The 26,124-nt window shown below is 28.5% G+C and overlaps 2 protein-coding genes and 1 long non-coding RNA gene across 3 annotated transcripts; 1 reads left to right on the top strand and 2 right to left on the bottom strand.

The window, feature by feature from the left end:
* Positions 1–4,858: 4,858 nt before the first annotated feature.
* On the bottom strand, positions 4,859–7,426 carry LOC124420956. The gene is made up of 2 exons (XR_006941457.1): positions 7,191–7,426; positions 4,859–4,896 (listed from the first exon to the last, which is right to left on the bottom strand). It is a non-coding gene; the product is annotated as an uncharacterized LOC124420956 (long non-coding RNA).
* Positions 6,777–13,311, top strand: LOC111677406 (putative uncharacterized protein DDB_G0292292). Its single transcript, XM_046955449.1, has 3 exons — positions 6,777–7,154; positions 10,886–11,075; positions 11,703–13,311. Exons 2-3 carry the CDS (start codon positions 11,064–11,066, stop codon positions 13,167–13,169), a joined length of 1,479 nt encoding a protein of 492 aa, XP_046811405.1. The 5' UTR covers positions 6,777–7,154; positions 10,886–11,063; the 3' UTR covers positions 13,170–13,311.
* A 305-nt stretch (positions 13,312–13,616) lies between these two features.
* Positions 13,617–15,137, bottom strand: LOC111677396 (grpE protein homolog, mitochondrial). The gene is made up of 3 exons (XM_023438506.2): positions 14,972–15,137; positions 14,277–14,769; positions 13,617–14,209 (listed from the first exon to the last, which is right to left on the bottom strand). The coding sequence occupies exons 1-3, from the start codon at positions 15,046–15,048 to the stop codon at positions 14,102–14,104; spliced, it is 678 nt and encodes a 225-aa protein (XP_023294274.2). The 5' UTR covers positions 15,049–15,137; the 3' UTR covers positions 13,617–14,101.
* Positions 15,138–26,124: the final 10,987 nt, after the last annotated feature.

The raw sequence follows: 26,124 nt of genomic DNA, 5'->3' as shown, positions 1-26,124 counted from the left end.
TTGGTCTCTCCATGTTTTCTACTTAGCCAGTTCGTGATGTTTGGTATCAGTCGGTATGTCCATCTTCCCTTTAAGCTTTCATCCCAACGGATCTGCCATATTCTTAGCGACGTTTCCCTTTCCATTTTCTGTATGATACCTAGGTGTTGTTCATTTGATCGTCTCCGTTCGTAAATACGTTTGGCTTCGTCTGCCAATATGTCAATTGGGATCATACCTGCAATGACGAACGCAGCATCGTCCGATGTAGTTCGGTATAAACAACATACACGCAAGGCGCAGAGTCTATACACTGATTGGATTTTATTCGACATATTCTTTCCTGAGAGTGCTTCTGCCCATATCGGGGCTGCGTAGAGGATTAATGAGGTGATGACTGTGGAAACTATTCTTCTCTTTGATTGCCTAGGACCTCCAACGTTCGACATCATTCGCTCAATTGCAACTCTAACATTTGATGACTTTTGACATATATAATCAATATGAGCTTTAAAGTTTAGTCTAGCGTCTATCATGACGCCCAAGTATTTAAGGCAAGGTTTGGACATCACCTCGCAGTTTCCGACTCTTATTCTGATATTTTCAAGACTTCTTCGACTTGTAATCAGAACTACCTCCGTTTTATGCTCGGCTAGTTCAAGGCCTACGCTTTTCATCCATGATCTTATAATTCCCGTGGTTTCATTGGCGAGCATTTCTATTTCATCAAGGTATCTTGCCGACACTGTTATTACAATATCGTCTGCAAAACCGACTATATTCGCTTCTTCCGGTATATCTAACAAAAGTACGTCGTTATACATAATGTTCCAAAGCAAGGGTCCTAATATGGACCCCTGGGGGACACCAGCCGTGACATCATATGTTTTGGCACCGTCATCTGTATGATAACATAGCTTTCTTTTTGAAAAATAATTGTCCATAATTTTATAGTCTAGTCTATAGTCTATACTCTAGTCTATACTCTAGTCTATAGTCTAGTCTATAGTCTAGTCCATAGTCTAGTCTATAGTCTAGTCTATAGTCTAGTCCATAGTCTAGTCTATAGTCTAGTCTATAGTCTAGTCCATAGTCTAGTCTATAGTCTAGTCTATAGTCTAGTCTATAGTCTAGTCTATAGTCTAGTCTATAGTCTAGTCTATAGTCTAGTCTATAGTCTAGTCTATAGTCTAGTCTATAGTCTAGTCTATAGTCTAGTCTATAGTCTAGTCTATAGTCTAGTCTATAGTCTAGTCTATAGTCAAGTCTATAGTCTAGTCTAGTCTATAGTGTAGTCTATAGTCTAGTCCAGAGTCTAGTCTATAGTCTAGTCTATATTCTAGTCTATAGTCTAGTCTATAGTCTAGTCTATAGTCTAGTCTATAGTCTAGTCTATAGTCTAGTCTATAGTCTAGTCTATAGTCTAGTCTATAGTCTAGTCTATAGTCTAGTCTATAGTCTAGTCTATAGTCTAGTCTATAGTCTAGTCTATAGTCTAGTCTATAGTCTAGTCTATAGTCTAGTCTATAGTCTAGTCTATAGTCTAGTCTATAGTCTAGTCTATAGTCTAGTCTATAGTCTAGTCTATAGTCTAGTCTATAGTCTAGTCTATAGTCTAGTCTATTGTCTAGTCTATAGTCTAGTCTATAGTCTAGTCTATAGTCTAGTCTATAGTCTAGTCTATAGTCTAGTCTATAGTCTAGTCTATAGTCTAGTCTATAGTCTAGTCTATAGTCTAGTCTATAGTCTAGTCTATAGTCTAGTCTATAGTCTAGTCTATAGTCTAGTCTATAGTCTAGTCTATAGTCTAGTCTATAGTCTAGTCTATAGTCTAGTCTATAGTCTAGTCTATAGTCTAGTCTATAGTCTAGTCTATAGTCTAGTCTATAGTCTAGTCTATTGTCTAGTCTATAGTCTAGTCTATAGTCTAGTCTATAGTCTAGTCTATAGTCTAGTCTATAGTCTAGTCTATAGTCTAGTCTATAGTCTAGTCTATAGTCTAGTCCATAGTCTAGTCTATAGTCTAGTCTATAGTCTAGTCTATAGTCTAGTCTATAGTCTAGTCCATAGTCTAGTCTATAGTCTAGTCTATAGTATAGACTACACTATAGACTAGACTATAGACTAAACTATAGACAAGACTATAGACTTGACTATAGACTAGACTATAGACTAGTCTATAGTCTAGTCTATAGTCTAGTCTATAGTCTAGTCTATAGTCTAGTCTATAGTCTAGTCTATAGTCTAGTCTATAGTCTAGTCTATAGTCTAGTCTATAGTCTAGTCTATAGTCAAGTCTATAGTCTTGTCTATAGTTTAGTCTATAGTCTAGTCTATAGTGTAGTCTATAGTCTAGTCCAGAGTCTAGTCTATAGTCTAGTCTATAGTCTATACTCTAGCCTATACTCTAGTCCATAGTCTAGTCTATAGTCTAGTCTATAGTCTAGTCCATAGTCTAGTCTATAGTCTAGTCTATAGTCTAGTCTATAGTCTAGTCTATAGTCTAGTCTATAGTCTAGTCTATAGTCTAGTCTATAGTCTAGTCTATAGTCAAGTCTATAGTCTAGTCTATAGTCTAGTCTATAGTGTAGTCTATAGTCTAGTCCAGAGTCTAGTCTATAGTCTAGTCTATATTCTAGTCTATAGTCTAGTCTATAGTCTAGTCTATAGTCTAGTCTATAGTCTAGTCTATAGTCTAGTCTATAGTCTAGTCTATAGTCTAGTCTATAGTCTAGTCTATAGTCTAGTCTATAGTCTAGTCTATAGTCTAGACTATAGTCTAGTCTATAGTCTAGTCTATAGTCTAGTCTATAGTCTAGTCTATAGTCTAGTCTATAGTCTAGTCTATAGTCTAGTCTATAGTCTAGTCTATAGTCTAGTCTATAGTCTAGTCTATAGTCTAGTCTATAGTCTAGTCTATAGTCTAGCCTATAGTCTAGTCTATAGTCTAGTCTATAGTCTAGTCCAGAGTATAGTCTATAGTCTAGTCCAGAGTATAGTCTATAGTCTAGTCTATAGTCTAGTCTATTGTATTGTCTAAGGTCTATTATAAAGTCTAAAGCTATATTTTAGTCTTTGGTTTGTAATGGGTTAACAGCAAAAAGTGACAGATAATATCTTTCAAATATCTATTTTATCATTTTTAAACTTTTTATAAAATGTTTAGGATTTTGAGTTTAATTTGTTTATAAACTATTTCGAAATTTATTTAAAATAAAGAAAAATTTAATAATATTTCTTATAAACAAATAGTGGTTGTTTTGTAATGGGTTAACAGCAAAAAGTGACAGCTAAATTACAAAATATTAAGAAAACTTTTAAAGTGTTTTTAGGACAAACAAGTGAAACGAAAACTTTTGTTTAGAAATAAGTTTGAATGAGTTTTTTGACAGTGTGAACAGATATTTTGTTTAAGTTTATTTGGAATTTTTTAAAAGCTTATAATAGTGGTGCTAAGTAATGGGTTAACAGCAAAAAGTGACAGCTGTCATTAAATCAAAAAAAGTTTTGTTTATAAAAACTATAAAAGAGATGCAGCAAATAAATGATATGTTAGGAAAACAATTTATTTAAATGAAAAAAATATGTAACTAATTGACAATATGGATATTCAATGGACAAATTTGTTTAAACAATTTTCAAGTTATTTAAAGACACATTAATTAATTTTTTTCTAAAAAAGCGAAAGTGCAGGTGGGTGCTAATGGGTTAACAGCAAAAATTGTAAGCTAAATAACAAAATAATAAAAAAAAACTTTTTGTACTTAAAGTAAAATATTAGTCAAATAAAGTGAATTTTGTAGGGAAACCATTTTGAATGAAATTATTTTTTTTTTTAAATTTGTTATAAACAATTTCTAAAAAAATTGTTTAAAACTAAAGATAAACAACGTTTAATAATTTTGTTCTTATAAACAAATAGTGGTGTTTGGTAATGGGTTAACAGCAAAAAGTGACAGTTAAATGACAAAAAAAAACAGAAAAACTAAAAAACAAAAACTATTTTGAAGAAAATTCCGACCTTTAAATGATAAGGGGCAGCAGTAAAGCCCAAAAAACAAATACATTTGATAACAATTTGTAATGATAACAATACCACTACAAAATGGACAGACAGATAGACGGATGGATGGACAGACATACGATTGTGTACGTTACACAATTTTATCACGCACTTAGACACACAAACACACAAAAAACTCGTAAAATATTATACCAACTAAATAAATATTTAAATGGAAGAAACATTTTTTCGGTTTGATTAGGAAAAATTTCAACATTTTAATCTAACATATACTTTCAGAACGACCCACTTGTTACTTTTTTGAAAAATGCTGAACACCTAATAATTTGTTATACATTTAAATTATGTTAATTTGTTTATAAAAATTCTTGTACAAATATTTCTATATAATTAAAAAAAATACTTAAAAACCTAAAAAAAGTTCTTTTCTAGGATTCTAACAACTTTTAATTAAATTTGCAAAAATTGAGAGAATTTCGTTCTCTTAGTAACCGTATTTCATAATTTTCAAAAAGCAACTTCAAATAAATTTATTTAAACATAAATATTTCCAAATTATATTTCATTTTGAGTTCATTGATCTTTTTTTAATATTTTGAAGGGCTTTTTTATTTATATTTTTGAGTGAACTATGAAATGACCTCAACTAAGGCCATTGTATTAGGCGAGCAGAGAAATTCAAGGACATTTACCAAAAAAACTTATTATATGTTTAATAACAAATTTGACTTTGTTGATAAATTAAATATGTATTTAACATAACAAATTATGACAAAAATCATGTGTTTAAATAATTAAGAAAATATTTAAAAATAAACTTACCGTTGGTAAAAAATAAAGTTGAAGGTTTTTTTGGAAATAAATTTATGAATTTATTTAAATTACAAAAACAACTGAAAAGAAAAAAACGTAAAAAATTAAAAAAATATACAAGACAGAAAAGATGTAAAAGTATTAAATGAAAATACAAATATAAATACTTATTAAAATTTTTAATTTTTAGTAAAGAATATTAAAAAAAAATTAAAAATCAATTCATCAAAAATGGATTTTATTGAAAAATTGTAAACTACTACCTTACAAACAAACTAACTAAATAATAATTACAAACTTACTAGCTTACTAAGTTGCTTACTTCCTAACTTACTAGCTTACTAACTTACTAACTAACTGACTAACTAACTAACTAACTAACTAACTAACTAACTAACTAACTAGACAACTAATCAACTACCCAACTAACTAAAGAACTAACTAACTTACTAGCTAACTAATTAAATAACTAACTAACTACCTAAAGAACTGAATAACTAACTACCTAACTAACCAACTAACTATCTAACTAACTAAATAACTAACTACATAACTAACCAACTACCTAACAAACAAACTAACTAAATAATAATTAATAATTTATTAGCTTACTAAGTTACTAACTTTCTAGCTTACTTACTAACTAACCAACTAACTAAACAAAGTTATCTACCTAATGGTGGGTTTCTTACTACTCAGTTAAACTAGGCTTAACTTGCTGTTAGATTAAACTCGAAACAAATTTAGGCGAACTGTAACCGATGATTGTGTTTTTCAGTTGAGGATCAAGGATCAGTTAACTTTGTTCGTATTGCCAACTTTTCAGTCAAAAATATAAACAATGAACAGCTGTTTTTTGCAAATATCAGTTTTGTAAAATGTAAATAGAAAAAAATATAAAAATAAACATTTAAAACAAAAATAATTTTGATAAAAGAAATCAGAAAATTACTATTTACTTAAAATATTAAGTTTATCTTCTTCTGAAAATAATATTTTATTGTTTTTGTTGATTGTGTTTGTTCACTTATAACTTAGGTTTAATTTGCCAATAACACTCAGTTAAACTAAGATAATAAAATAACTTTACTGATTACTGTAAAACACCAAATATATATTGAACTAGGTTTAACCAAAATATAAAGATTATCTTTATTAGAAAAAAAACACCTTAAGGGCGGGTTTCTTACTACTCAGTTAAACTAGGTTTAACTTGCTGTTATATTAAACTCGAACCAAATTTAGGCGGACTTTAACGGATGATTTGTTAGTATTGCCAACTTTTCACTCAAAAATATAAACAAAGAACATCTGTTTTTTGCAAATAATACTTTTGTAAAATGAAAAAATTTTAAATAAACATTGAAAACAATAATAAATAAAACAAAACAAATCAGAAAATTGCAATTAACTTAGAATATTAAGTTTTTGTTTTTCCGAAATCATTGTTTTATTGTTTTTGATAATTGTGATTTCTCACTTATAACTTAAGTTTAATTGGCCATTAACACTCAGTTAAACTAAGATAATAAGTAACGTTACTGTTTACTGAAAAACACAAAACATGTATTAAACTAGGTTTAAACAAAGAATGTAGATTATCTATATCTGAAAAACCCTCCCTAAGTAATTAAAATTTAATTAAATTTAATTTCTAGTATTTAATTTCTAATTTATATTCTTTTTTATACGTTATTTTTAAAAATAAAATACATTCCTATACACATTGTATATTGCCTTTAAAAAAACAACCCTGTTTGCTTGAACTAGTTTAGTAAAAGAAAATTTGTTTCTAAACACTTCCTAAACATGTCGCTGACAAGCAAATTAAAAACGCTGTCAAGCATGTTAATGAAATGCTAAATTTAATACACGTGCTTATGTTTCATTTATTTTCCATTAGTTCATTACTAGAGCAACATTAAATAGTTCAACAACGTGTTTTTATTATAATCACTCGTTTTTTTTTTCTAAAACTAATTATTTGGTCCCAATTTTTTAAATTATATCCTGTCCTATGCACGCTCATTAGTTTATCATTAAACCAGAACTTTTCGAGTGCTATTTTAAGGACACAGATTAAAATGAAATTAGAAAAAAATATCACAGAATATTTGGTTTTTTACGACTATATTTTGGCTGGTATTTCGTTTCCACAAATTTAAGAAAAATTTCTTTTAATTTAAAAGAAAAAGTTACCTTTGAACAGAAAGTAATCGCCATATTTTTAGTGGCAATTTTTCTACCTAAAATTACCACCAATGCACCTGGCGATAGATTAATTTATAGTATTTAATAACGTTTAAATGGAAATTATTAACAATTTAAACGATTTGAGGTACTAAAACATTAAAAAAAAGAAAAAATTACTTACTTTACGGTCTCCTAACAAAATGGCTGTTTTTTAACATTTTTTCGCCTTTTATTCGTGTGTATTGTATTTTTTGTAAATTTCTTTAAAATATGATACTATTTTACTAAAGGCGTTAAATTAATTAAATGAAGTATTATAACTACGTATAAATGTTGATTTTTTAATCCAATTTATACGTTTTAAAATGCAACTACAAAATTTCACTAACAATTCACTAAACAATCAAACGTTTGGCTTTAAAATCGCGTTAAAACTAATTGCTTTGTTCTCTTTGTTTTTATCATTCTATTTCGTTAGGCAATTTTAACAACAACAAAAAGACAGCAAAATCTCAGTAACGGTACTTAAGAGATTTTTTAAAGGAGTTTTATTAATACTGCAGATGTTTATTTAATCACTTTGGAAAAAAAAAATTATTTAAAAAAATTTCATATTTGTTTATTCCTATTCAGTTCGATTGCATAATTAAGTACTGTTAGTGGCGAGTCCATGGACTTATCTAGTGACTACTTCATCGCCTTGTTCATGAAGTAGTCGATTTGTTAGTCTATGACCTATTCCATTGATCAGTCTATGGATTGATCAGTCTTTACACTAGTCTGTTTATTAGTATATGCTCCAGTCTATAGACAAGTTTATTAATAAATTTATGTTCGACATATAGCCCACTTCCGTCTTAAATTTTGGTACTTATTACGAGACCCTTTCTAATTGAAATGTATTTGATTTCAGTTTTAGCTTTTATTATGGATTCTATCTGGGGTCCTGGTTTTTATATGGTTTTCATACATTCCACATTGCAATTTTAAATTTATTTGTTGTTCTTCAAACTATATAATTCCACCTTCAGTTGGGTTTTAAATCCGTCAAAGCCCTTTAGCACGGTTGTCAGATCTTACAACGTTGTAAGTAAAATGTTCAGAAAATGTCGTCTAATAACTTTGAACTTTAAATTTCTTTTGCATCGTTTTCAGAAAAAAAACCATATAAGCGAAAATATTGAAAATTTTTTAAGTTGACATTATTATTGGACATTTTCTGCCCATTTTACTGACAACTTTGTAAGATCTAACAAATGTGTATACATACAAATATAGACTTTAAATTTGCAATTTTTATAGTACAATTCTTGTTCTTTTTAGCTTTAATTGTAGTTCTTTATACAAGCTATTATTAGGTTTTGTTGTCTTTAATTCAGTACATTATAAAGTCCATTAGTTAAGCCTCAGTGACGGCTCTCTGTACAATCTAATTGTGGACCTTAGGGGCAAGTTTTTCTGATAAAAATAATCTTCATTCTTTGCTTAAACCTGGTTTAATATATGTTTTGTGTTTTTCAGTAATCAGTAAAGTTATTTATTATCTTAGTTTAACTGAGAGCGGGTTTTTTACATAAAGATAATCTACATTCTTTGTTTAAAGCTAGTTTAATATAGGTTTTGTGTTTTACAGTAAACAGTAACGCTATTTATTATCTTAGTTTAACTGATTGTTATTGGCCAATTAAACTTAAGTTATAAGTGAGATAACGCAATTAACAAAAACAATAAAACAATAATTTCTTATAAACAAAAACTTAACATTTTAAGTAAATTGCAATTTTCTGATTTGTTTTTATACCCTACACCACTTTAGTGGGGAGGGTATATTGGGTTTATGCTGATGTTTGTAACGCACAATAATATTGGTCCTATACCCATCTTAAAGTACACCAATCGTACAGAATCATTTTCTGAGCCGATTTAGCTATGTCCTTGTAATCAAACTACAGGTCGCAAGATAATTGAATGAAATTTGGTACATGATCTTCTATTGTCTCAAGGACGAACCCTATTGAAAATGGGTAAGATCGGTCCGTTATTTCACCTAGCCTCCATACAACTGTACCCCCGAAAAGGGCTTGTAAACATTGTAATCAAACTACAGGTCGCAATTTTGGAGATAATTCAATGAAATTTGACACATGATCTTTTATGGTACTGTAGACGAAGAATATTAAAAAAAGTTAACATCGGTCCATTATTTCACCTAGGCCCCATAGAACTGAACCCGCCAAATAGGGCTTTTAAGTTCATAATTATTTATAATATACTCGTATCTCGACAAAAAGATGCAAAACCAAGTTCTATACTAGTCTTGATGACCCTGATTAATTTTATAATTATAGAACCTCATTTGACCCTAGCCCCTTTAAAAAGCCCCCATCAAAATTTTACTTAAATATCCACAATTTTATTAAACAGTAAATGACTTTTGTATATCTGAGACAAGGTACTATTCAACTTAAATGCTTTATTATAAAAACTAAATCACATTTTATTCATATACAGGTGTAGGGTATTATATGGTCGGTATCGCCCGACTATAACTTTTTACTTGTTTTTATTTATTATTGTTTTAAATGTTTACATGTAACATTTTTTCAAAATTTTACATTTTACAAAAGTAATATTTGCAAAAACAGCTGTTCATTGTTTATGTTTTTGACTGAACAGTTGGCAATACTAACAAAGTTAACTGAGCTTAAATCTAAAACTGATAAACACAATCATCGGTTAAAGTCCGCCTAAAATTGTTCCGAGTTTAATCTAACAGCAACTTAGAACTAGTTTAACTGAGGAGTAAGAAACCTGCCCTAATTATAGCTAGAAGTTCATTATACAATCTATATTAGTTACACAGGTTTCTTTTGCAGATTAATTTTAGTCTTTTTTTATCCCTCGTTATTATTTATTTGAATTCCCCTTTTAAAACTACGCCTCTTTCAAAAAGATCAGTAGACGTATATGGAAACTTAAGCTAATGGTTTATCAACCAAGAAAAACCTTCTTTAAGCAATTAAAGTTTTACTGTCTGTCTGGCAGTCTGACTACCTGCATAAAACGGTACCTTTTCAAATTACAAAAACAAGAAGATCAGCTAATCTGCACCATAAAACAGACATTAAAACGGACACAGAAATCTAAATAATTTTCTAGAAATTATTAAAACGAATGTTAAACAAAATGTAATTTGAGCTGTAAATAGTTGTAATAGAAAAGAATTACGAAAATTGTAGGCGTCGGCGAAAATAACTTTGAACCCGAAATAAATAAAACAAAATAATGATTAAAGAAATATGTACCTTAAAATAGGAGCAAACATATTTAAGAAATGGTGGAAATTTTGGTTTATTTTAAGAAATATTAAAAAACATTTTCTTCAAAACAAAACCACAAATAGCTGACATTTTAAAATTTTTTAAAAAAAGAACGTGCTGTTAGATTTTAAAGAATTCTGTTAAATATTACAAACTCAAGCATAACGACCTACCTGAAGTTACAAGATTATTAGCTGGAAAAATCTATAGGAGACCTGAGCTGCATAGTTAAACAATAAAGAATTTGTCTGGGGATTTTGTGTCTTTAATTTTGAATACAAAATTAATGTGTAAAAGATGTGTTGAACAAGACATTTGATAATTTTCTAAAGAAATTCTCTTTGTTTATTCTTCTTCTTTGTCTAAGAAAATTTTGAAAAATTTTAGTTCATTAATAAAAAAAGTATTGGTTTTTTGGTAGGAGGGTACGTGTAAGATTGCTAAAGCAGGTCATAAATTTGTTTTTTGTTGTTGTTTTTTCAGGTTTTGAGTTTTCAAACTGAAAACTCAAAACCTGGCTTAACTTGGTATACAATATTTTCAATATTATATTCAGTAGTCCTTTACATGTTTAACACGTCAGACGCGGAAGAAATGTTTTGAAAAAAAAGAAAAGAAAACTTGTGAAATCACTTAAAGTGTGTTTAAATTAAAAAAAAAATATTTAGAAAAATTAAAAGATTTTTTGGGAAAAAGGGTTTGAAATTTAGATTTTGAAAGTTTGATTATAAAAAATGTTTAAAAAGGTAAGTAATTTAAAGAAAAAAGTGTGAATTTCGTACAAAATTCGAGAAATTTTATAAAAATTAAAGTTTAATAAAAAAGTACTCAAAACTTAAAATGGAATTGAAAAAAAAAAATAGTTTTTAATAAAATAATTTTAAGAAAATTTAACAAATTTTGAATAATTCTATAATTTTTAAACAAATTTATATGTTTATTTATAAAAATCATTTAAAACTTTTAATTGTATTTCATTCATTTTCAATTTATAAAGAATAAATTAAATTTCAGACATTTAGTTAAAACTAACCTCACTTATGCTGTAGAAACTTATTATTTAAAACAAATCGGTCATTTTTAACATTAAAATATTTCGTTGTAATACAACATAACCTCAATATTGCAATCGAATCCTATTATTTCTAAACCTTAAGGCAAAATATTAAAGAAATTGAATTATTTGCATATTGTGTTGAAAAATCTCAATATTCTTCTTATTTTTAACAATTAATTATCTTTTTCAATTGATTTAAAGTGAAATTTCAAATCTTTATGAGATTTTCAACCGATTCTTTTTAAGTTTTTTGAAAAATACATAATTTTTTATCAAAAAATTACCAACTTAACCTTAAAATTTTGAATTTTTACAGATATTTTGTTTAATATTAATATTAAAGTTATCACAAGCTCGTTATGGTTATGTGCCAAAATCCTATGGCCCAGATGCGGCCTTAGTGGTGGAAAAAGCTTTGGGTCAAAATCACAATGTAGGTGGTAATTATCCTAATACTATACGCATGCCACCGCCATTTCCTTTATGGCGCCATTATCCCAGATATCATATTATACCTCCACCACCGCCGGGGCAAATAATGGCTATAAATACTTGGGCCAAAACAGCGCATACAAAACCTATAATAATGCCCACTACAACATCCACTACTACCACCATTACTACTACCAGCACCACAACACCTAAACCCACTACCTCTACTACCAGTGTGCCTACAACGAAATTTACCACTTCCTCTCCTTTTATAACAGATGATGAATTTCCAAGTGAATTATTGGATATAGCACAAAATAAATTGGGCCTTAAAAGTCTAGATGAAATACCTAGTATTTCAGAATTAGGACAACTATTGGGTACCAATAGCCCGGAAGAAACTTTAAGTTATATTAGACAATTAACTTCCAATGAACAGGGTGTGGCCTTAATGAAAGCCTATATAGAATCTACAGACTATACCGATAACACAGAAAATTCCTATAAAAATAAAGAACATATAGAAGAAGATGATGATGAAGAGGATGATGATGATATGGGAGATATAGAAGAACCGGTTAAAATTAATGATGAAGGCCTTATAGTTATAACTGATGATGATTCTAATGGGGATTATATATTAAGCAATGAAGGCGAAGAGGAAACCACTAGTAAACCCACCTTAAAGCCACGCAAAACACCCAAAATTATACAAAAACTAAAAGAATTACCCAATACTCATCCTAGTTTTATGGAACGTATAATGAATTATATGCATTTAAATAATTTGTTTCATAAAAACTCTGGAGAATCCGGAAAGAGCAAAGAATATCATGAACTTAATAGAATAACAGAAAATGGCAAAAAGATTAGCAACAACAAACAAAAAGATAATCAAGAAAATCAAACAGAATCGGAAATTGTGAAAAACGATTCCAGAGAAAAAACCAATTTAAAAACTGATGCCATTTTAGCAAGCAAAACTATACCCTATAATTATCCCATACCCATACGTTCAAGTCCTACTAGCACTAGCAGCACTACTACCACAACTACTACACCTTCGCCACCTATCGCCAATACCCAGGTGGTGCATTTAAATACACCCAAAATGTTAATACCTCATGTTCAACAATTGTCTCGTGTCACCAAGATACCGAGTAAAAAAATTGAAGATTTTTTAGCCAGCAAACCTAAACTATTAGAATTGGCCACTAAAGTTAGTCGTTTCCCCATTGGTTATGATCGTAATTCGCCCATGGAAGCTCAAGTTATGGCAGCCGTACAAAAGGCTATCGAACAAGATGAAGATCTTAAGAAACTTTTGAGTTCCACTGCCACTTTAAAGTGAAAAGGTTTGCAAACACAAAATCGAAGGAGTTAGATGAAGTTTTAAAGAACTTATAGACATCTTGAAGTGATAAAGCTGCTAATAATTTTAAGGTTTAACGATAATTAATGTAATTAAGATTTTAATAAAACTAAAGATAAAAATGTAAAAAGTTTTATAATATTTTTAAAAAAGGACCAGACTAAAGTACGATCCTTAAAAGTGGCCAAAAAGTAAGTTAAACATTTGAGTGTTTTGACAAGTTTTAATTTCTCACAAGAGAGTCGAATTCACACGGTACTCGTAGATGTGAGAGAGTAATTTCTTATATGTGAGTCGGACTACTTGTTATACTTTGGTTTAGACTATCAAACTACATACTAGTTTATAGAACAGTTTACAGATCAGACTATAGATCAGTCTCTGAAAAATTTGCCAAAAATTATCAAAATTAAAATAATTTTTTTAAATTTTTTCCAATGTATTTTATTTATAACAAATTAAATTCTTAAATTTAATTACAAAATTGAGTCCTTGTTCAAAATAAAGTCTATATAGAATAAATTAACCGACTTGTAGTTAATAGGATAAAAATTTTCACAAGTCTACATAAAATTTTTTTTTTTTATATAAAACTTAATTTCTTTAGACAATTTTGTTTATTTTGTAATATATTTACACATAAAACTTATAAAACTAAACAAATCACTAGTAATTGAAGGTTTTTTTTTGGAACAATACAAAAGGTAATAAAAAAGTTGTATTGTAACAAAACCAAACTTATAAAGAAAAGAAAAACTTAAGCTGCTAAAAAAAGTTTTACATAAACTTTGAAAAAAGTTATAGAAATAAAACGAAAATCTTTTTAAAACAGCTTAATACGCTTTCTTTAAATTATTAGATAATTTGTGGAAACATTAAGCAAAAAGTTTTTATAAAACAAAGAAAAACTATTAAGATTTAGAAACACCAACTAAAGCAGGTCGTATAACACGTTCGTGTAGCTTATAGCCCAATTTTGTTACCTCAATAACGGTATCAGGTTCTACCGATGAATCAGGCTGGAAATACATTTGAAATTATAATTTTGAATATAATCTATTTGAAAAAAAAAACCAACAAACATACCTTTTGGAATAATGCTTCATGCATATTAGGATTGAATTTTTCATTCAAGGGATTCATGGGTTCCAAACCATGACGCTTGAACACTTGCAACAAAGAAGCATTGGTCATAGTTAAACCTTCATATAAATTCTTTAAATGAGGATTACTATCCGTCAATTGATCTTGAGGCACGGCTTTAGTAGCATGACCCAAAATGTCAGCTACTTCTAGTAAATCTTTACAGAATGATTGTATACCAAAGATTTTGGCATCGGCTATTTGTTTATTCAAACGTACTCTTAAATTTTCACTATCGGCCAAGGATCTACGATATTTGTCCATTAATTCCTCATTCTTTTCTTTTAGTTCTTGGACTTCTTTGTTTAAGGTTTCAATATTTTCAGCCAATTTTTTGGCATCTTCACCATTGGCAGCAGATGCTTGTTCTGTTTGTGCGGTTTCCTTTTCGGCGGATTTTTCATTGCTATAACATCTGGCGGTAGAGGACCAACAGCTAAAATTCACAAATTATCATAATTTCATTCAAGTTTTTAATAAAATTTTCATTATCATTGATTAACTCTATGGGTTAACTTATTACGTCACATTAGGCAAAATGTTCACGTTCTTTCTTAAATTGTTGTAATCATTATCAGCATTAAATACTGCTGCTGATCACAATGTAGTTAATTTTTTATTAAATTCTTTAAACATACCTCTTCCAGGGCTTGTTGGCTACCAGCAGGGACACCAATTTAGTGTTTTGTTTGTTAATTAATTGTTTTGTGGCCATTTTCGTGTGTTTTTTAATTTAAAATCTATTAAATGTATCAAATTATGTTTTTACCGCACGCACGATTCTGTTTTTTTTTTGTCACAATATGATTTTGACACTTGTGTAATCCCATGGAAAAATTTCATGACATGAGATGTGTTATACAACAGAGTTGTATTTTTGTCAGTAGTGTTTTAAGCTACGTGGCAGCACTATTATGTTAAGCGGGATTTCAAAATGTTGCCATACAAGCGTATGTTTTTTTAATTTGAATCTGTGATACCATATAAAAAACCGTTAATAAATGTTGTTTTAATTTGAAAATAGTTTTTAAACATAAATAACTTAAAATGTTGTGTTTAATTTACTAACTAAGTAACTAACTTACTAAATAACTAACTAACTAATTTGTAGGGTTCTATAAATCGACTTTCGAATAATCGAACAGTCGAAGTCGACTATTTTGTTCCAAAAAAGTCGACAACTCGACTATCGTCTGTGAAAAAAGTCGACTTTGTTAATAAAAGTCGAAAAAGTCGAAAAGTTGAAAAAAGTCGACTATTTATAAAAAAATAGTCGACTTTTCGACTATTTGCAATATATGAAAATAGACTTTTCATATAATGCAAAAAGTTGAAAAGTCGACTTTTAACTAAATACAAAAAATCGACTTTTCGTTTTAACTATAGAACTCTACTAATTTGTCAATAACACTCATTTAATATAAGATAATAAGGGTGGGGTTTTCAGATAAAGATAATCTACATTCTTTGTTTAAACTTAGTTTAATATATGTTTTGTGTTTTTCAGTAAACAGTAACGTTATTTATTATCTTAGTTTAACTGAATGTTATTGGGCAATTAAACTTAAGTTATAGGTGAGAAAACGCAATTAACAAAAACAATAAAACAATGTTTGGTTTTATTTATTATTGTTTTAAATGTTTATCTAGCATTTTTTCCAAAATGTTTCACTTTACAAAAGTATTATTATTTGAAAAAAAGCTGTTCATTGTGTATGTTTTTGAGTGAATAGTTGGCAATACTAACAAAGTTGAAAAAACACAATCATCGATTAAAATCCGCCTAAATTTGTTTCGAGTTTAATCTAACAGCAAGTTAATCCAAGTTTAACTGAGTAGTAAGAAACCCGCCCTAAGTAACATATTTCATTACCGAAAACACAAAATATATATTAAATTAGGTTTAATCAAAGAGTGTTAATTATCTTTATAAAAAAATTTAATTACATTTTGTTCAAAATTTTTATTTTTTTACCAAATTTCTCATATTTACTAAATAGTTGCGCAATAATATATTTGTCTTAAAAAAGAAGTGGCTTATTTTTGTAATTATAGTTTATTTATTTATATTTTGTAGGCGTGGTATTTTAACCTTAATTTATATAAAACAAGGATTTCCTTCAAGGTTTTTATTAGAAAGCAAAATTTAATATATTAACATCGACAACATTTGACTTAAAGCTAAATAAATGATTATATAGATTAATAAATATTGATTTAACACAGCAAAAAAAAAGTTTATGAAGAATTGAAAAAACAGCTACAGCTATCGATAAATTTAAAACCAAAAACATTTTGTCTATTTTCAAATAAAAACTTTCCCTTAGACAAACTTAATAATGTTAAAATAAAACATTTGGCCCTTTTTCATGGCAGCACTGAAAGTTTATTTGTCTGTTAACTTAACATTTTTGCTTTTTAGTAGGGTTCTATAGTTGAAACGAAAAGTCGACTTTTCGACTTTTTACATTTTATGAAAAGTCGACTTTTTGCATTTTATGAAAAGTCGACTTTTCGACTTTTTGCATTTAGTTAAAAGTCGATTTTTCGACTTTTTTCTTTTGATTAAAAGTCGATTTTTCGACTTTTAATATTTTATAAATAGTCGACTTTTCGACTTTTTCCGACTTTTTGACTTTTTTCGACTATTTTCGACTATTTTCGACTTTTTCCGACCAGAGTTAAAAATTTATAAAGTTTCCAAAAGCGTAAATTTATAATGTTGCCATTTAACATTATATTATTGTTATTTATTATTAGTAATAAAAAAATTTTATTTATATTTTTTTCTATTTGTTGCAATTTTTTGAGTTTTTTCGACTTCTTTCTATTTTCGACTTTTCCGAATTTTCGACTTTTTTCGACTATTTTCGACTTTTTCCGAATTTTTCGACTTCTTTCGACTTTTTCCGACTTGTTCCGACTTTTTTCGACGTTTTCCCACTTTTCGACTTTTTTCGACTCTTTCCGACTTTTCGACTTTCCGACTTTTTTTTGACTTTTATTTACAAAGTCGACTTTTTTCATAGACGATAGTCGAGTTATCGACTTTTTTGGAACCAAATAGTCGACTTCGACTTTTTTCGACTCTTTCCGACTTTTCGACTTTCCGACTTTCGGACTTTTCGACTTTCGGACTTTTCGACTTTTTTCGACTTTTATTTACAAAGTCGACTTTTCGACTTTTTTCATAGACGATAGTCGAGTTATCGACTTTTTGGAATAAAATAGTCGACTTCGACTTTTTTCGACAAAAAGTCGATTGTTCGATTATTCGAAAGTCAATTTATAGAACCCTACTTTTTAGGTAGGGCATTCATTTATTTTAGTAACATGGGCTCTATACAATGTTGCAAATGTTTAATTTTATGTCAATTTTCAATATTGTTGTGGCAAATATTTTTTCCATATCAATTAATTGAACTTTTATAGAAACAAAATAAAAACAAAACTAAGGTAAACCACTTGCAAATTATATATGTACTTATGTGTGTGAGAGTTTTGTTTTTCTTAAAATTTGTAGTTTTTGAAAAAAAAGTGACAACAATTTAAAATAGAGTTAAACTAAAACAAATTTAAAGTAAAGTCTATCTATAACAAAAAAATACTATTAATTTTTTTTTAGTTTAAATTTATTTGTATACAAGCAATTAATTTAAACTTGAACGTGACAATCGTTTGGTGTGCAAACAGCACACACTTGTTGAGTTTTTTTTCTTTCTTTTAAAATAAAAAAAATGCGTTCAAAATTTAGCACAATTTGTTTAAATCATGTGCTTTAAAGTAGTTTTTTTTGCAAAATTTTATTTTTTTAATAAAACTGCAGAATGATTAATGTTTATATCTCTGTTTAGATTTTCATAATAACTTATGTTTGTATGTTAAAATCGTGTTATAGATTTCATTTAAACTCACACTTTTTTTGTAAATTGTCAAATGTTAAATGTTATTTTATTAAGATATTATTCTTATTTGAATTGTTTAGCAGTTTGTTTCTTTTGTTAATTAATATTGTTTTTTTCTATTGATAATTTATTATTTTCAGTTTTGTTATCTAAAATGTTTGATCAGTTTTTAATTGATTTTTCTTATAAATCGTGCTAAAACTATGACATTTAAAAGATTTATGTTTTAATTTTATTATTTGACAGAAAAAAAAAAATAAATATTTTTATAGAATTTGTCTGAAATAAAATTTCAATTACAATTACAATGAATAACATTAATATTATATAAAAACTTGAAATTAATATATAAAACATAAATTTGTAATATAACAAATAGGAAAGTATAGTCGGGCATGGCCGACCATATAATACCCTACACCATGAGTATATTTTTAAAATTTTTACTTTTTATAAAATTTTTATTTTTTATGAAGAAAGTTTTATGTTGAATATTACCAATATTTCCAAAATATTTAAGCAATTTATTGATAAAAAACTAAAATTTCTAAATGAGGCTTTATATAGGTCAAATATGGGCCGATCCTCGGTTAATTTGGGAAAAGGATATATTTTTAAATAACAGTTAGTTTTGTTGAGTTTCATTGCGATACAAATGGTTACAAGTCAATTTTAGACGTTTAAGTCATTTTTTGAAGGGGGGTTTGTATGGGGGCTAGGGTCAAATATAGGCCGATCCTTACGAAAATCTGCAGCGTCATTTATACTTATATAAAACTTATTTGTGCCAATTTTTAAAGAGATAGCAGAATATTTGACGTAATTATGGCATAAAAAGTTCAAATCGGGAGGTACGGTTGTATGGGGGCTAGGTGAAATAATGGACCGATTTCAACCATTTTCAATAGGCTTCGTCCCTGTGCCAAAAAACATGCTTGGTCCAAATTTCATCAAATTATCTTGAAAATTGCGGCCTGTACCTTGCGCACAAGGTTTACATGGACAGCCAGCCGGACAGACGGACGGACGGACATGTCTTAATCGACTCAAAAAATGATTCTGAATCGATCGGTATACTTTAAGGTGGGTATTGGACCAATATTTTTGTATGTTACAAACATCAGCACAAATTTATAATACCCTCCCCACTATAGTGGTGTAGGGTATAACAAGGAAACTAATCTTAGTTGTTTAAGGTAAAAAATATTAAGACCGATCATTTTACAACTTACAACTATATGTTTATTCTTTAATTAAAGTACAAAAATTGTTCTTTAACTGATTAGTTTGTAAAAAATTTTGTGAAATCAATAAACATTTTATGTAAAAATATGCAAAAATTTACAGAACAACACCAAATTTTGAAACGGTTATTAAAAAGTTTCGGGTATATCACTTTTGATAGCATCTGAACCAGGACTCGAGACAAATTTTTAAAATTGGTTTTTATTTATAGTGTTGGAAAAAACAGCTGTTTTCATTCTTTCTGGTTTTGAGTGAAGTGTCGCACAGTGGTATAGGAAAAAAAAAGAGGGAAATAATTCGGTAACTTCTAAACGGTTAATTCGATTTTAATGAAATTTGGTATGCACAAAGAGGAGGTGTTGTCGAGTTTAGGTTTTGAATTTTGACCTTATAGGCCAACCAGGGGCCCGGCGGGGGGTCCTCAAATTAGGACACCTCGGCTATGTTAAATTTTTAAAACGATCCTATTTCTTCATTTGAGTTCCGATTTAAAAAAAATTTCGTATATAGAATTTCCTCATCGAGCACTATAAAAAATGTCGTCATAGCAGTAAATTATCTCTTATAGTTTAGGAGATATTCGCATTTGAAAATTAAAATTTTAAAATTTTTACCGTTCTTACTTTAGTTTTTTGATAATAGCGGGTCCAAATATTCCCGATTTTCGCCATTTCTTTTTTTATTCGCTTAACAACAAGTTTATATATCAAGCAGTGAAAGAATTATGTAAAAATCATGACTGAGTCCAAAGTTATAGGCATTTTAATTTAAAAAATTAAAAAAAGGCGATTTTTTGCCATTTTTTGGGGAAAAAAGTATCTTTTTCTTTTTAAGTTATCTAAAAAGTTTCTAAGAAGATGTATATAGAATTTATACTTTTTGAAAAGCTGACTTTACATAAAATACGATAAATGAAACAAAACCTAAAAATTTTTGATACCGAGGGGACCAGATCCATCCAAAAAAACCCTATTTTTTTATATAAAATTCAATTTTGAGCAAAAATTCTCAAATCGCATAGTCGATATCAAATTATAGTGACCTGTTTTATATGACCCAATATGTTCTTAATCATTTTGTAATCGGAAGGCTGTTATTGGACTCGGCGCTCTACTCGAAAATACTGCTTTAAGGATTGCTTCTGACTTTTCTTCAGACCAACTAAAAAAAATAAATTCTTGTGATCTTCAACTCATTTGTAAGTGGGGATGTGATGGATTATCAGCACTCTCGGAATATAAACAAATCAACACAAGTGAATCATCTTCCGAGTATAAAAGTGTATTTATGGCATCGCTAGTTCCATTAAGAATTCGAAAGTATGCTGACAGCGATTCTCCATCAACCAGTTTCGATGATATTTGGAAGAATTCGACTCCAGGATCCAAAGCTTTTTGTAGGCCAATAAGCTTTGAGTATATAAAGGAATCCAAAACAACAACGCAAGATTTGATAAATCGTATTGAAGCAGAAATTAAAAACTTGGAACCTATAACAATCGAAATAGAAAATTATTCGTTTAACATGTCCTATGATTTAAAACTTACAATGATTGATGGGAAAGTTGGAAATGCCATTACAGGAACATCATCTACTTGGTACTGCTACATATGTGGTGATAAAAAAATCAGAATTTTCGAATATTTCCAAGCAAAGATCAATAAATGAGGAAACATTACAATTTGGAATATCCCCCCTACATGCTCGCATACGATTTCTGGAACATTTTCTACATTTAGCATATGATTTAAAGTACAGAAGCATACCGGAAAATGCAAACAAAAGTGCAAATAACAATAAGGAGTTAATGGAAATGAGAGCCAGTGAGAAACGAAGAATTCAAGAGGAATTTAAAAAGCGGATGGGATTAAATATTGATAAACCACTCACAGGATATGGAAGCACAAACGATGGTAATACCGCTAGACGTTTTTTTAAACATTTTGAAACTACTTCCGAAATAACCGGAATTACTATGGATTTACTGCAAAAGGTCAATATTATTCTAATGGCGATAAATAGCAAGCATAAAGTGAACGCAACAATATTTGGAGAGTATTGTACAAAAGTTTCTAAATTACTTTTGGAATTATATCCCTGGAAAGAAATGACACCTACAGTTTACAAGATATTATGTCATGGAAAAGTCATCATAGAACATAAAATTCTGCCTTTAGGAGAGCTTACAGAAGAACCCCAAGAATCGAGGAATAGAGACTTTAAGCATATTCATCAGTTTAGCTCAAGGAAGTGTTCTAGGCAGTCTCAAAATGAAGATATTTTTAATAATCTGATTCTATCTTCTGATCCTGTTTTATCTACTATAAGGAAACGTTGGATTTGCTACAAAACGTTAGCATTTGAAAATATTCATGAATTTAAAGATTTACTTTATCTTTTAGATATGGACTACTGTGATACCGATTATTTTACAAAATTATATTAATTTATAAAAAAAATAAATAAAGACTATTTTTATATAAAATAAATACTTGTTAATTTTTTTAGGGATAAAGAATAAAAGATTAATCGTAAAAAGTGGCTGTAAAAATTCATAAAAATTTAGGTAGTAAAACATGCCTAACAAATGTATGGATGAAAATAATAGTGCTAGGTAAATTTTCTAAAAGATGTTGAGTTTTCCCTAATTAATTTGTCACTTAAAAAACATTAGGTAGGCATGTTATATATCAATGGAAAGGTAATTTTGTCTATTTTTCAAAACTGTATATAATTTTTGAAAATTAAAAAATTCGCGGAATACTTTTTTTTTAAAAAAATTAAAAAATGTTTTTTATTCAGTTTTTGCGAAGATACAAATTTTTCAAATTGCAATAAAAATTTTATTTATGAATATTTTTTGATGAAATTTTACAGTTAGGTAGATTTTTTTACTCAAAATCTAAAATTAAATAAAAAGTTCGAATTTTCTTATTAGAAATCCCGGAATTCCCAAAAAAGTTTTAAAAAATCCCAAAAATGGGATTTTTTGGTTTTTTGCCTATTATATCCATACCAGGGGCGGGGTTATCGAAACCCGTTACAAAATGATTAAGAACATATTGGGTCATATAAAACAGGTCACTATAATTTGATATCGACTATGCGATTTGAGAATTTTTGCTCAAAATTGAATTTTATATAAAAAAATAGGGTTTTTTTGGATGGATCTGGTCCCCTCGGTATCAAAAATTTTTAGGTTTTGTTTCATTTATCGTATTTTATGTAAAGTCAGCTTTTCAAAAAGTATAAATTCTATATACATCTTCTTAGAAACTTTTTAGATAACATAAAAAGAAAAAGATACTTTTTTCCCCAAAAAATGGCAAAAAATCGCCTTTTTTTAATTTTTTAAATTAAAATGCCTATAACTTTGGACTCAGTCATGATTTTTACATAATTCATTCACTGCTTGATATATAAACTTGTTGTTAAGCGAATAAAAAAAGAAATGGCGAAAATCGGGAATATTTGGACCCGCTATTATCAAAAAACTAAAGTAAGAACGGTAAAAATTTTAAAATTTTAATTTTCAAATGCGAATATCTCCTAAACTATAAGAGATAATTTACTGCTATGACGACATTTTTTATAGTGCTCGATGAGGAAATTCTATATACGAATTTTTTTTTAAATCGTAACTCAAATGAAGAAATAGGATCGTTTTAAAAATTTAACATAGCCGAGGTGTCCTAATTTGAGGACCCCCCGCCGGGCCCCTGGTTGGCCTATAAGGTCCAAATTCAAAACCTAAACTCGACAACACCTCCTCTTTGTGCATACCAAATTTCATTAAAATCGGATTAACCGTTTAGAAGTTACCGAATTATTTCCCTCTTTTTTTTTCCTATACCACTGTGTGTCGGGCAATACTAATAAATTAAACTGTTCTTCAACCTAATTCTATTTAGTTAGTTAGTTTGTTAGTTAGTTTGTTAGTTAGTTTGTTAGTTAGTTTGTTACTTAGTTAGTTAGTTCCTTACTTAGTTAGTTAGTTAATTAGTTATTTAGTTAGTTAGTTTGTTACTTAGTTCGCTACTTAGTTAGTTAGTTCCTTAGTTAGTTAATTAGTTATTTAGTTAGTTAGTTTGTTACTTAGTTCGCTACTTAGTTAGTTATTTAGTTAGTTATTAAGTTAGTTGGTTAGTTAGTTAGTAAGTTAGTTAGTTAGTTAGTTAGTTAGTTAGTTAGTTATTTAGTTAGTTTGTTAGTTTGTTAGTTTGTTAGTTTGTTTGTTAGTTAGTTACTTAGTTAGTTAGTTAGTTTATTGCTTATTTCTTTTTCCTTCACTGTCAAAAGTTTTCACTGTTTAATTCAATTAAATATTTGCTTGTTTGCATACATATTTATAAAGAAAAAAATTTCTTATAAATTATTAATAAATTCGAAGAAAATTATAAACAAATACCAAAAACACTTGTTGTGTGCGAAATATATAAACAATTAGCACGTTTAAGACAATAGAACGAATGGATGTGAGTGATGTTACACATAAAGCTATTGAAAGTAAATCGATTACTGTTTCATCTTAAACTGTAATTAAATTCCGAGACGGCAATAAAGTTTACCATGGCTACACAAGATCTTAAATTCAAGAAAAACGACAATGTTTTCACTTTTCTAAACTGTTTTAAAATAGTATAAATTACATCTTAAAAAATGTTTTAACTTGCTGTATAAATAAATTCTATAGAAAGTATTTCTTTTTTTCTTTTTAAGTTCTATCCCAACACCTTTAATATCAGATTAGTAGTTGAAAATGTAATTTGAATCTTTTTACTTCTTACTCCTCACTTAAATGAGAACATTTATTTGAAATCGAACTCGAAATACTCAAAAAATGTAAATTAATTTTTTACTTCAATGTTGTTTCATTTTGAATTTTTCAAACTTTCAGTTTCAAATAAAAATTACATTTTTTTTGCTTTTTCATCAACAATTGTCTACACTTAGCAGCGAACAATTTTACTCTATAGAATCGTATATATTATAGGTATAGATGGATGTTGTATACATATATGACTATATATGAGATTTTATTTATTTTTGTTGTTGTTAGTTTCAGACATTTTTTCAGTTATTCTACAATGAGATTTTGTATGTTTCGTTTTTTTTTTTCATTTCATTTAATATACAATTTTGTTATTTTGTTCATAGATTTTTATTTGAAATTTATATTTAAAATGCCCTATAGTCCCGTCTGCAGACTATGGACTAGACTATAGACCAGTATGTAATACTAGAATATAGACTAGACTATATATTAGACTATATACTAGAATGTTGACTATAGACTAGACTAAAGACTATACTATAGACTTGATTAGACTAAAGACTAGACTAATCTAGTCTAGTATAGCTTATAATATAGACTATAGTCTAATTTATAGTCTAGTCTATAATCTACAATAAAATGTTTATATCTATATACAATAAGTGTAGTCTATATTCTAGTGTTACATACTGGTCTATAGTCTAGTCAATAGTCTAAAGACGGGACTATAGGGCATTCAAAATATAAATTTCAAATTAAAAATTGTATAAAATTGTATATTAAATGAAACGAAGACACGTACCAAATCTCATTATAGAATAATTGAAAAAAATCTAAAACTAACAACAACTAGACTATGGACTAGACTACTGACTAGACTGTAGGGTTCCATAAATCGACTTTCGAATAATCGAACAATCGACTTTTTGTCGAAAAAAGTCGAAAAGTCGAAGTCGACTATTTTGTTCCAAAAAAGTCGATAACTCGACTATCGTCTATGAAAAAAGTCGAAAAGTCGCCTTTGTAAATAAAAGTCGAAAAAAAGTCGAAAAGTCGGAAAGGGTCGAAAAAAGTCGAAAAGTCGGAAAAAATCGAAAAGTCGGAAAAAGTCGAAAGAAGTCGAAAAATTCGGAATAAGTCGGAAAAGGTCGGAAAAAGTCGAAAATAGTCGGAAAAAGTCGAAAATAGTTGAAAAAAGTCGAAAAAAGTCGGAAAAAGTCGAAAATAGAAAGAAGTCGAAAAAACTCAAAAAAAAATTGCAACAAATAGAAAAAATATATATAAAATTTTTTTATTAATAATAACAAATAATAATAATATAATGTTAAATGGCAACTTTATAAATTTTTAACTCTGGTGGGAAAAAGTCGAAATAGTCGAAAAAAGTCGAAAAAAGAAGAAAATAGTCGAAAAAAGTCAAAAATAGTCGAAAAGTCGTAAAGTCGGAAAAAGTTTAAAAGTCGGAAAAGTCTAAAAGTCGAAAAAGTCGAAAAGTCGACTATTTATAAAATATAAAAAGGCGAAAAGTTGAAAAATCGACTTTTAATTAAATGAAAAAAGTCGAAAAATCGACTTTTAACTAAATGCAAAAGGTCGAAAAGTCGAAATGTCGACTTTTCATAAAATGCAAAAAGTCGAAAAGTCGACTTTTCATAAAATGCAAAAAGTCAAAAAGTCGACTTTTCATTTCAACTATAAAACTTTACTAGACTGGACTTTAGATTAGCCTGTAGACTAGACTATAGACTAAACTATAGATTAGACTATAGACTAGACTATAGACTAGACTATAGACTAGCCTATAGACTAGACTATAGACTAGACTATAGACTAGCCTATAGACTAGACTATAGACTAGACTATAGAC

This window comes from Lucilia cuprina, chromosome 6 (assembly GCF_022045245.1).
Source record: "Lucilia cuprina isolate Lc7/37 chromosome 6, ASM2204524v1, whole genome shotgun sequence".
Classification (NCBI taxonomy): Eukaryota; Metazoa; Arthropoda; class Insecta; order Diptera; family Calliphoridae; genus Lucilia; species Lucilia cuprina.
Note: the sequence above shows the minus strand (reverse complement) of the source record. Positions and strands in the feature narration are given on the sequence as shown.